At 43.9% G+C, this 13633-nt stretch overlaps 1 protein-coding gene across 2 annotated transcripts in view; it reads left to right on the top strand.

Annotated features, from left to right (window-relative positions):
* LOC110509467 (short transient receptor potential channel 4) overlaps positions 1–13633 on the top strand; it is a 192750-nt gene that overhangs the window by 97734 nt on the left and 81383 nt on the right. For both annotated transcript variants that reach the window (XM_090226401.1, XM_090226400.1), the window contains one exon: positions 8176–8316. In XM_090226401.1, the coding sequence (XP_090082527.1) occupies positions 8176–8316 (141 nt within the window). The remainder of the gene's footprint in view (positions 1–8175; positions 8317–13633) is intronic.

Below are 13633 nucleotides of genomic sequence, written 5' to 3' on the forward strand. Positions count from 1 at the left end.
CACGACTGGCCTGTCTGGGTGATGTTGTTTCTCACACGACTGGCCTGTCTGGGTGATGTTGTTTCTCACACGACTTGCCTGTCTGGGTGATGTTGTTTCTCACACGACTGGCCTATCTGGGTGATGTTGTTTCTCACACGACTGGACTATCTGGGTGATGTTGTTTCTCACACGACTGGCCTATCTGGGTGATGTTGTTTCTCACACGACTGGCCTGTCTGGGTGATGTTGTTTCTCACACGACTGGCCTGTCTGGGTGATGTTGTTTCTCACACGACTGGCCTATCTGGGTGATGTTGTTTCTCACACGACTGGCCTGTCTGGGTGATGTTGTTTCTCACACGACTGGCCTGTCTGGGTGATGTTGTTTCTCACACGACTGGCCTATCTGGGTGATGTTTTTTCTCACACGACTGGCCTATCTGGGTGATGTTGTTTCTCACACGACTGGCCTATCTGGGTGATGTTTTTTCTCGCCTGAGTGAACTGAATCTGGAATTACAGGGACTCTCCGCAACTATATTCAATGTGCGGGACAAAATTGGGGCTATGATTAAGAAGTTGGAGCTCTTCTCTGTCTGCATTAACAAGGACAACACACAGGTCCTTCCATCATTGTATGACTTTTTTTGTGTGCAAATTAACTCAAGCTTACAGACAATGTCAAATGTGATATAGTGAAGCACCTGAGTGATTTGGGTGCGCAATTACACAGGTACTTTCCCAAAACAGATGACACAAACAACTGGATTTGTTATCCCTTTCATGCCCTGCCTCCAGTCCACTTACTGATATCTGAACAAGAGAGCCTCATCGAAATTGCAATAAGTGGCTCTGTGAAAATTGAATTTAATCAGAAGCCACTGCCAGATTTCTGGATAGAGCTGTGCTCAGAGTAACCTGCCTTGGCAAATCGCGCTATTAAGACACTGATGCCCTTTGCAACCACGTACCTATGTGACAGTGGATTCTCGGCCCTCACTAGCATGAAAACTAAATACAGGTACAGACTGTGTGTGGAAAAGGATTTAAGACTGAGACTCTCTCCAATACAACCCAACATTGCAGAGTTATGTGCTTTCAAACACCCTTATTCACAATGTTCAATGAACAAATAAGGTTTTATATGTAAGATGGTTAAATAAAGAGCAAAATGATTGATAGTTATTATATTATTATTTGTGCCCTGGTCCTATAAGAGCTCTTTGTCACTTCCCATGATCCAGGGTGTGACAAAAACTCACTCATGTTTAATAAATGTGTCATATAGTGTGTGTTTGTGTGTGTGGTAGGCTTACAATGATGGCAAAAAAACAAACATTTGAGAGTGTGCTGACCCTGGTGCTAGAGGGGGTACAGCTGGAGGTTGAATTTTTGAAGGGGTACGGGACTATAACACGTTAGGGAAACACTGTCTAGAGTACATTTGACAACATATATATATTTGACACAATATATATTTGACACATATTTGACACAATATATAATAATACCACTGGTGTAGGTAATCTTCTGAGAAACCTATTCCTCCAAACCTCAAGTGTATTATAACCTGTTACTTTTTACAAAGTTATTGGAGTGTTTACCCTTGTTGTATAGCCAGAATTAGGGTAACTAAATCATTGGAGGCCGGAGAGAAAAAATGAAAATCGAATCTCTTCAGGCAAGCTTGATTCTGACTACAGGTTACCTGACAGGCTCGACCGTTAAGCTCATCATGTTTCTTCTCAAATCCACAGGACTTAAAAGAAAGTAGAGACAAGACAGATGTTGATTTGGATACATGTAGCATTGAAGTATTTTCATATTTAGGTGTACACGTTTCATATTCATTCAAAATTCCTGTTCTCTTTTTTACATTTTTAAAAAAAAAGATTTTCTCAGAAAAACAAGCACATCTCTGTGAAATGTCAAAGGAGCACTGGCCATATAGCCTTTTACATTTAATTCGGCTCGTGTCATGCTAATTTACCTTTTCTTTGCGACCCCTTTTGAAGATGCTTTATGACATGAATAATCATATTTGTCGAGGTGAAATGTATTTTATGACATAAGGAAGTGGTATTTCATCACCCTCTGGTGCAGAGTTGGTGGACACCACCCGAATCCAGGGTTTCCTAAGGGGGGCACGTTTAGGTTTTTGCCCCATTAACACTACACAGCTTAACGTGCCCCCCTTACACGACACAGTTTAACGTGCCCCCCTTACACGACACAGCTTAACGTGCCCCCCTTACACGACACAGCTTAACGTGCCCCCCTTACACGACACAGCTTAACGTGCCCCCCTTACACTACACAGCTTAACGTGCCCCCCTTACACGACACAGCTTAATTAACGTGCCCCCCTTACACGACACAGCTTAACGTGCCCCCCTTACAATACACAGCTTAACGTGCCCCCCTTACACGACACAGCATAACGTGCCCCCCTTACATGACACAGCTTAACGTGCCCCCCTTACACGACACAGCATAACGTGCCCCCCTTACATGACACAGCTTAACGTGCCCCCCTTACACTATACAGATTAACGTGCCCCCCTTACACTACACAGCTTAACGTGCCCCCCTTACACGACACAGCTTAACGTGCCCCCCTTACACGACACATCTTAACGTGCCCCCCTTACACTACACAGCTTAACGTGCCCCCCTTACACTACACAGCTTAACGTGCCCCCCTTACACTACACAGCTTAACGTGCCCCCCTTACACGACACAGCTTAACGTGCCCCCCTTACACGACACAGCTTAACGTGCCCCCTTACAATACACAGCTTAACGTGCCCCCCTTACACGACACAGCATAACGTGCCCCCCTTACATGACACAGCTTAACGTGCCCCCCTTACACGACACAGCATAACGTGCCCCCCTTACATGACACAGCTTAACGTGCCCCCCTTACACTACACAGATTAACGTGCCCCCCTTACACTACACAGCTTAACGTGCCCCCCTTACACGACACAGCTTAACGTGCCCCCCTTACACGACACATCTTAACGTGCCTCCCTTACACTACACAGCTTAACGTGCCCCCCTTACACTACACAGCTTAACGTGCCCCCCTTACACTACACAGCTTAACGTGCCCCCCTTACACGACACAGCTTAACGTGCCCCCCTTACACGACACAGCATAACGTGCCCCCCTTACATGACACAGCATTCCTTCCACCCCTTACATGACACAGCTTAACGTGCCCCCCTTACACTACACAGCTTAAAGTGCCCCCCTTACACGACACAGCTTAACGTGCCCCCCTTACACGACACAGTTTAACGTGCCCCCCTTACACTACACAGCTTAACGTGCCCCCCTTACACGACACAGCATAACGCGCCCCCCTTACACGACACAGCTTAACGTGCCCCCCTTACACGACACAGCTTAACGTGCCCCCCTTACACGACACAGCTTAACGTGCCCCCCTTACACGACACAGCTTAACGTGCCCCCCTTACACTACACAGCTTAACGTGCCCCCCTTACACTACACAGCTTAACGTGCCCCCCTTTGGGGGTCCTGGGTTTGGGAAACACTACACTGTTTGATCTTAACAGATACTCTCACCTCTTCACACACACACACACACACACACACACACACACACACACACACACACACACACACACACACACACACACACACACACACACACTGTGTGGTTACATTCATATTCATCACCAATGTTGTGCAGGCCTCTCTTCTTCTGTCCTCAATACGAGTAACGCAATGAATAAACATTAAAGGGACGAGTGGGCTATGATTTCGTTTCATTCCTGCGCTGCTATTAGCATAACGCACCATCTCTCCGACCAAACCAACACGCGCACACGCGCACACACACATAAACACCCCCCCCCCCCCCCCCCCCCCAGTCTGTGTCGGTGTACAGCCATTAGGTGTCGATTATTTGATGATAAATCCTATCAAACCTATGTGAACTTTCCTCCACATGTGTTGTGGAGGATGTGTTTGTGATGTGTTTGTGGCATATTTTCAAAGATCAGTCAAGCAAGACCTGATGAGCCGTTTGATATGTGCCCCAGCCGGCCACGTGAAGGCACTGTGGATTTATTTTCCCTGGTTGACATAGACATGCTGAGGAAAGGGATATCACAACAAGTTATAACAGCCCTGTCTGTGACTAATAACCCCACCCGTGACTAATATCCCTGTCTGTGACTTACCCTGTCTGTGACTAATAACCCTGTCTGTGACTAATAACCCTGTCTGTGACTAACCCTGTCTGTGACTTACCCTGTCTGTGACTAATAACCCCACCCATGACTAATATCCCTGTCTGTGACTTACCCTGTCTGTGACTAATAACCCTGTCTGTTACTTACCCTGTATGTGACTAACCCTGTCTGTGACTAACCCTGTGTGTGACTAATAACCCTGTCCGTGACTAATAACCCTGTCTGTGACTAATAAACCCACCCGTGACTAATAACCCTGTCTGTGACTTACCCTGTCTGTGACTAACCCTGTCTGTGACTAACCCTGTCTGTGACTAATAACCCCACCCGTGACTAATAACCCTGTCTGTTACTTACCCTGTCTGTGACTGACCCTGTCTGTGACTAATAACCCTGTCTGCGACTAACCCTGTCTGTGACTAATAACCCTGTCTGCGACTAACCCTGTCTGTGACTAATAACCCCATCCGTGAATAATAACCCTGTCTGCAACTAATAACCCTGTCTGCGACTAATAACCCTGTCAGCGACTAATAACCCTGTCTGTGACTAAAACCCTGTCAGTGACTAATAACCCCGTCTGCGACTAATAACCCTGTCTGCGACTAATAACTCACCTGTGACTAATAACCCTGTCTGTGACAAACCCTATCTGTGACTAATAACCCTGTCTGTGACTAATAACCCTGTCTGTGACTAATAACTCACCTGTGACTAATAACCCTGTCTGTGACTAATAACTCATCTGTGACTAATAACCCTGTCTGTGACTAATAACTAATCTGTGACGAATAACCCTGTCTGTGACTAATACCCATGTCTGTGAATAATAACCCAGTCTGTAACTAATATCCCCATCTGTAACTAATAACCCTGGTTGTAACTATTAACCCCATCTGTAACTAATAACCCCGTCTGTAACTAATAACCCTGTCTGTAACTAATAATCCCATCTGTCACTAATAACCCCATCTGTGTCCCAAATGACAACCTGAACTCTTCTCCTTAGTGCACTACTCTTGCCCAGGGCCCAAAGAGCCATGGGAAAAGACAACCACCTGATTTTCCTCTCTCCCTCCTTTTTTCCTTCATTTTTATTTCCCTCTCTCTCCATTATTAAGGGAGATCAGATAAAATATGTTTTAATTAAAATAAAGGCTATTTTACACACATCCACACACACTCCTGTCTTCCAGTCGGTGTGAGTGACAGCAGTTATCTGAGGGGCTTTAGAAAGAAGGAGATAAGCCGATCAGAGACTGAGTTTGTACCTAAACTAAATTATTCCGTCAGAAAATATATGAAATGAAAGGAATGTTCAAGGCGTGCGCAATATGCCTCACTGATTTGTCCTGATCTGGGGCTGCGTTCGCCTATTCACTATATCCCAGAGGTTATCTTACTCCCTCAAGGGCTTTTACCTACACTGTCTTGGAACAACACCTTACATGTTGGAGGCTCAAATCAGAGAGAGAGAGAGAGAGAGAGAGAGAGAGAGAGAGAGAGATAAGGGAAGGATAATGGACTGGATCGCTGGTCAGCAACTGCCTTTCACTCCCATTACCTTCCTGCCATGGTCAGGAATTACAGCTGACTGCCTCTATAAGGATTATGACATGTCAGGTGATCATTCATTCTTATATCTCAGGGCTAAATGTTCTCTGTTCATCTCTATAACACAGGGCTGAGTGCTCTCTTTGTATCTCTATAACACACGGCTGAGTGCTCTCTGTCCATCCCTATAACACAGGGCTGAGTGCTCTATATTCATCTCTATAACACAGGGCTGAGTGCTCTCTGTCCATCCCTATAACACAGGGCTGAGTGCTCTCTGTTCATCTCTATAACACAGGGTGAGTGTTGAGTGTTCTCTAGTCATCTTTATAACACATGGCTGAGTGCTGAGTGTTCTCTATTCATCTCTATAACAAAGTGCTGAGTGCTCTCTATTCATCCCTATAACACAGGGCTGAGTGTTCTCTTTTAATCTCTATAACACAGGGCTGAGTGCTCTCTATTCATCCCTATAACACAGGGCTGAGTGCTCTATATCATCTCTATAACACAGTGCTGAGTGCTCTCTATTCATCCCTATAACACAGGGCTGAGTGCTCTATATCATCTCTATAACACAGTGCTGAGTGTTCTCTTTTCATCTCTATAACACAGTGCTGAGTGCTCTATATTCATCTCTATAACACAGGGCTGAGTGCTCTATATTCCTCTGTATAACACAGGGCTGAGTGCTCTATATTCATCTCTATAACACAGGGCTGAGTGCTCTATATTCCTCTGTATAACACAGGGCTGAGTGCTCTATATTCATCTCTATAACACAGGGCTGAGTGCTCTATATTCCTCTGTATAACACAGGGCTGAGTGCTCTATATTCATCTCTATAACACAGGGCTGAGTGCTCTATATTTCTCTCTATAACACAGGGCTGAGTGCTCTCTGTGTATCTCTATAACACAGGGCTGAGTGCTCTCTGTGTATCTCTATAACACAGGGCTGAGTGCTCTATATTCATCTCTATAACACAGTGCTGAGTGCTCTATATTTCTCTCTATAACACAGAGCTGAGTGCTCTATATTCATCCCTATAACACAGTGCTGAGTGCTCTATATTCCTCTCTATAACACAGGGCTGAGTGCTCTATATTCATCCCTATAACACAGGGCTGGGTGCTCTATGTTCATCTCCATAACACAGAGCTGAGTATTGTTCAATCTTGCAACCAGTACAAAATTAAATAAATAAATAAATAGGCTGTGCAGGCCAGAACAATCAATCCCAGAACCATTTGATGTATATGGTTAAAAAAAAGAGTCTATTGACGCACCCGTACATCAATCGAATTAACACCATAAATTAGTCATCATGAAGGTCTGTCTGTGTAGTAAGATAGTCCCCATCCAGGTATGTCTGTGTAGTGAGATAGTCCCCATTCAGGTCTGTCTGTGTAGTTAGCAAGAGAGAGTTTTTTTATGGGCTGCGTCTCAATCCACCTCAAATCAAATCTGATTTGTCACATACACCTGGTTAGCAGATGTTAATGCGAGTGTAGTGAAATGCATTAATATCCAACCAGTAATCTAACCTAACAATTTCACAACAACTACCTTATACACACAAGTGTAAAGGAATGAATAAGAATATGTACATAAACAAAATATATGAATACACATTATTCCATTTCTGTTAGTCACATGTCTGTGGAACTTGTTCAGTTTATGTCTCAGTTGTTGAATCTTGTTTTGTTCATACAAATATTTACACAATGTTAAATTCGTTGAAAATAAACGCAGTTGACAGTGAGAGGACGTTTCTTTTTTTGCTGAGTTTAGTTTTGTGCCAACAAAGTGGTTAAATATGTGTCCAATATATACATGTATATACATGTTTATTTCTTGAGCTTTCTTATCTCCTAGATATAGAACAGACACTTCAAAATCTTTTTTTATTGTATATTTTTGTTTTGCCATTTGAATATGTTATTCAAAGTATTTCTATGGGCTATAGTTATGAAGGCTAAATTAAATATTTTATCAAATTATTGTTACATTTTTTTCTGCGAAACATGCAGCAGTCCTAAAACTAGAATTCAAATCGCTAAATGATATATGGTGCGACTTTCTTAAAACAATTCCATATGCTAACTCCCTCCCTTCCACCCTTCCTCACTGAATACCCCTCATCCACTCTGATTCTGCTTGCTCTTCGCCAGTTTACTGTAAAGCACTTTGTGACTACTGTTGATGTCACAAGAGCTGTATTAACATGGATGGGTTGAATGATTGATTTATTGATTGATTGATTATTTGAATGATTGGTTGATGAGTTGATTTATTGGTTGGTTGGTTGATTGATTGATTGATTGATTGATTGGTTGATTGGTGGATGAATGGATTGCTTGACTGATCCTTACCTGGCTTTCCCTCTGCCCCGCCCTCTCTCCAGGTTCCTCCGATCCTATTGGACAAGCAGTTCTCTGACTTCACTCCTGACATCACCCCCATCATTCTGGCAGCTCACACCAACAACTATGAGATCATCAAACTACTGGTGCAGAAAGGAGTGGCTGTTCCACAACCACACGAGGTACTGTAACCCTACCAGTAGTATAGTGGTATAGTATTTTAAATAGTGGTATAGTATATTATACAGTACTATAGTATATGATATAGTTGTTTAGTGGTATAGTATACTATTTAGTAGTATAGTATATTATTTAGTAGCATAGTATGTTATTTAGTAGTATAGTATATTATGCAGTGGTATAGAATATTATACAGTACTATAGTATATGATATAGTTGTATGGTAGTATAGTATATTATTTAGTAGTATAGAATATTATACAGTGGTGTAGTATATTTTATAGTGGCATAGTATATTATGAAGTAGTATTGTGGTATAATATATATATATATATAATATATATTATATAGTGTTATAGTATATGATACAGTAGTGTAATGGTATAGTATATTATGCACTAGTATAGTCTATTACATAGCGGTATAGTATATACAGGAGTACAGTGGTATAGTATATGCAGTAGTGTAGTATATTATATGGTGGTATAGTATGTTATGCAGTAGTATAGTATATGATACAGTAGTATAATGGTATAGTATATTATGCACTAGTATAGTCTATTACATAGCGGTATGGTATATACAGGAGTACAGTGGTATAGTACATGCAGTAGTGTAGTATATTATATGGTGGTATAGCTTATGATGCATTTGTATAATGGTATATTAGACAGTAGTATATGATATAACGGCGTAGTATATGATACAGTTGTATAGTATATACATATATAGTATATATATATATGTAGTATATATATGTATAGTATATTCCAAACCAAATGAAATCAAAGTTTATTTGTCACGTGCGCCGAATACAACAGGTGTAGTAGACTTTACAGTGAAATGCTTACTTACAGGCTCTAACCAATAGTGTGAAAAAAGGTGTGTGTGTGTAGGTAAGTAAAGAAATAAAACAAGAGTAAAAAGACATTTGAAAATAAGAGTAGCAAGGCTATATACAGACACCGGTTAGTCAGGCTGATTGAGGTAGTATGAACATGTAGATATGGTTAACGTGACTTTGCATATATGATGAACAGAGAGTAGCAGTAGCTTAAAAGAGGGGTTGGTGGGTGGTGGGACACAATGCAGATAGCCCGGTTAGCCAATGTGAAGGAGCACTGTTTGGTCGGGCCAATTGAGGTAGTATGTACATGAATGTATAGTTAAAGTGACAATGCAAATAAGATAAGCAGAGAGTAGCAGCAGTGTGAAAGAAGGCTTGGGATGGGGGGGGACACAATACAAATTGTCCGGGTAACCATTGGTTACCTGTTCAGGAGTCTTATGGCTTGGGGGTTAAAACTGTTGAGAAGCCTTTTTGGCCCTCCGGTACCTCTTGCCATGCGGTAGTAGAGAGAACAGTCTATGGCTGAGGCGGCTGGGGTCTTTGACAATTTTTAGGGCCTTCCTTTGACACCGCCTGGTGTAGAGGTCCTGGATGGTAGGCAGCTTTGCCCCAGTGATGTAATGGGCCGTAAACACCACCCTCTGTAGTGCCTTGCGGTCGGAGGCCTAGCAGTTGCCGTACCAGGCAGTGATGCAACCGGTCAGGATGCTCTCGATGTTGCAGCTGTAGAACCTTTTGAGGATCTCAGGACCCATACCAAATCTTTTTAGTTTCCTGAAGGGGAATAGGCTTTGTCGTGCCGTCTTCACGACTGTCTTGGTGTGTTTGGACCATTCTAGTTTGTTTTTGATGTGGACACCAAGGAACTTGGAGCTCTCAACCTGCTCCACTACAGCCCCGTCGATGAAAATGGGGACGTGCTCAGTGCTCCTTTTCCTGTAGTCCACAATCATCTCCTTAGGTTTGATTACGTTGAGGGAAAGGTTGTTATTCGGGCACCACCCGGCCAGGTCGCTGACCTCCTCCCTATAGGCTGTCTCGTCATGTCAGAGATGTTGGTGATGTCACTGTTGTGTCGTCTGCAAACTTAATGATGTTGTTGGAGTCGTGCCTGGACATGCAGTCGTGGGTGAACAGGGAGTACAGGAGGGGACTGAGCACACACCCCTGGGGAGCTCCAGTGTTGAGGATCAGCGTGGCAGATGTGTTGCTACCTACCCTCACCACCTGGGCGCCCGTCAGGAAGTCCAGTATCCAGTTGCAGAGGGAGGTGTTTATAGTCCCAGGTTCCTTAGCTTAGTGATGAGCTTTGAGGACACTATGGTCTTGAACGCTGAGCTGTAATCAATGAATAGCATTCTCACATAAGTGTTCCTTTTGTCCAGGTGGGAGTGGGGGCAGTGTGGAGTGCAATAGAGATTGCATCATCTGTGGATCTGTTTGGGCGGTATGCAAATTGGAGTGGGTCTAGGGTTTCTGGGATAATGGTGTTGATGTGAGCTATTACCAGCCTTTCAAAGCACTTCATGGCTACGGACGTGAGTGCTACGGATCTGTAGTAATTTAGGCAGGTTGCCTTTGTGTTCTTGGGCACAAGGACTATGGTGGTCTGCTTGAAGCATGTTGGTACTACAGACTCAATCAGGGACATGTTGAAAATGTCACCTGCCAGTTGGTCAGCACATGCCCGGAGCACACGTCCTAGTAATCCGTCTGGCCCCGCAGCCTTGTGAATGTTGACCTGTTTAAAGGTCTTACTCACGTCGGCTACGGAGAGCGTGATCACACAGTCATCCGGAACAGCTGATGCTCTCATGCATGCCTCAGTTTTGCTTGCCTCGAAGCGAGCATAGAAGTGATTTAGCTTGTCTGGTAGGCTCGTGTCACTGGGCAGCTCGTGGCTGTGCTTCCAAATCCAAATCAAATCAAATCAAATCAAATGTATTTATATAGCCCTTCGTACATCAGCTGATATCTCAAAGTGCTGTACAGAAATCCAGCCTAAAACCCCCAAAAGCAAGCAATGCAGGTGTAGAAGCACGGTGGCTAGGAAAAACTCCCTAGAAAGGCCAAAACCTAGGAAGAAACCTAGAGAGGAACCAGGCTATGTGGGGTGGCCAGTCCTCTTCTGGCTGTGCCGGGTGGAGATTATAACAGAACATGGCCAAGATGTTCAAATGTTCATAAATGACCAGCATGGTCGAATAATAATAAGGCAGAACAGTTGAAACTGGAGCAGCAGCACGGTCAGGTGGACTGGGGACAGCAAGGAGTCATCATGTCAGGTAGTCCTGGGGCATGGTCCTAGGGCTCAGGTCCTCCGAGAGAGAGAAAGAAAGAGAGAAGGAGAGAATTAGAGAACGCACACTTAGATTCACACAGGACACCGAATAGGACAGGAGAAGTACTCCAGGTATAACAAACTGACCCTAGCCCCCCGACACATAAACTACTGCAGCATAAATACTGGAGGCTGAGACAGGAGGGTCAGGAGACACTGTGGCCCTATCCGAGGACTCCCCCGGACAGGGCCAAACAGGAAGGATATAACCCCACCCAATTTGCCAAAGCACAGCCCCCACACCACTAGAGGGATATCTTCAACCACCATCCTGAGACAAGGCTGAGTATAGCCCACAAAGACCTCCGCCACGGTACAACCCAAGGGGGGGGGGGCGCCGCCAACCCAGACAGGATGACCACATCAGTGAATCAACCCACTCAGGTGACGCACCCCCTCCAGGGACGGCATGAGAGAGCCCCAGTAAGCCAGTGACTCAGCCCCTGTAATAGGGTTAGAGGCAGAGAATCCCAGTGGAAAGAGGGGAACCGGCCAGGCAGAGACAGCAAGGGCGGTTCGTTGCTCCAGAGCCTTTCCGTTCACCTTCCCACTCCTGGGCCAGACTACACTCAATCATATGACCCACTGAAGAGACCGAGTTTGCGTCTCTGACATGGGTAGGCAGACCGTTCCATAAAAATGGAGCTCTATAGGAGAAAGCCCTGCCTCCAGCTGTTTGCTTAGAAATTCTAGGGACAATTAGGAGGCCTGCGTCTTGTGACCGTAGCGTACGTGTAGGTGTGTACGGCAGGACCAAATCAGAGAGATAGGTAGGAGCAAGCCCATGTAATGCTTTGTAGTTTAGCAGTAAAACCTTGAAATCAGCCCTTGCTTTGACAGGAAGCCAGTGTAGAGAGGCTAGCACTGTAGTAATATGATCACATTTTTTGGTTCTAGTCATGATTCTAGCAGCCGTATTTAGCACTAACTGAAGTTTATTTAGTGCTTTATCCGGGAAGCCGGAAAGTAGAGCATTGCAGTAGTCTAACCTAGAAGTGACAAAAGCATGGATAAATTTTTCTGCATCATTTTTGGACAGAAAGTTTCTGATTTTTGCAATGTTACGTAGATGGAAAAAAGCTGTCCTTGAAATGGTCTTGATATGTTCTTCAAAAGAGAGATCAGGGTCCAGAGTAACGCCGAGGTCCTTCACAGTTTTATTTGAGACGACTGTACAACCATTAAGATTAATTGTCAGATTCAACAGAAGATCTCTTTGTTTCTTGGGACCTAGAACAAGCATCTCTGTTTTGTCCGAGTTTAAAAGTAGAAAGTTTGCAGCCATCCACTTCCTTATGTCTGAAACACATGCTTCTAGCAAGGGCAATTTTGGGGCTTCACCATGTTTCATTGAAATGTACAGCTGTGTGTCATCCGCATAGCAGTGAAAGTTAACATTATGTTTTCGAATGACATCCCCAAGAGGTAAAATATATAGTGAAAACAATAGTGATCCTGAAACGGAACCTTGAAGAACACCGAAATTTACAGTTGATTTGTCAGAGGACAAACCATTCACAGAGACAAACTGATATCTTTCCGACAGATAAGATCTAAACCAGGCCAGAACTTGTCCGTGTAGACCAATTTGGGTTTCCAATCTCTCCAAAAGAATGTGGTGATCGATGGTATCAAAAGCAGCACTAAGGTCTAGGAGCACGAGGACAGATGCAGAGCCTCGGTCCGATGCCATTAAAATGTCATTTACCACCTTCACAAGTGCCGTCTCAGTGCTATGATGGGGTCTAAAACCAGACTGAAGCATTTCGTATACATTGTTTGTCTTCAGGAAGGCAGTGAGTTGTTGCGCAACAGCCTTTTCTAAAATTTTTGAGAGGAATGGAAGATTCGATATAGGCCGATAGTTTTTTATATTTTCTGGGTCAAGGTTTGGCTTTTTCAAGAGAGGCTTTATTACTGCCACTTTTAGTGAGTTTGGTACACATCCGGTGGATAGAGAGCCGTTTATTATGTTCAACATAGGAGGGCCAAGCACAGGAAGCAGCTCTTTCAGTAGTTTAGTTGGAATAGGGTACAGTATGCAACTTGAAGGTTTAGAGGCCATGATTATTTTCATCATTGTGTCAAGAGATATAGTACTAAAAACTTCCCTTTGTAGTCTGTAATA

This window comes from Oncorhynchus mykiss, chromosome 29 (genome assembly GCF_057628025.1).
Source record: "Oncorhynchus mykiss isolate SJ-2025 chromosome 29, ASM5762802v1, whole genome shotgun sequence".
Taxonomy (NCBI): domain Eukaryota; kingdom Metazoa; phylum Chordata; class Actinopteri; order Salmoniformes; family Salmonidae; genus Oncorhynchus; species Oncorhynchus mykiss.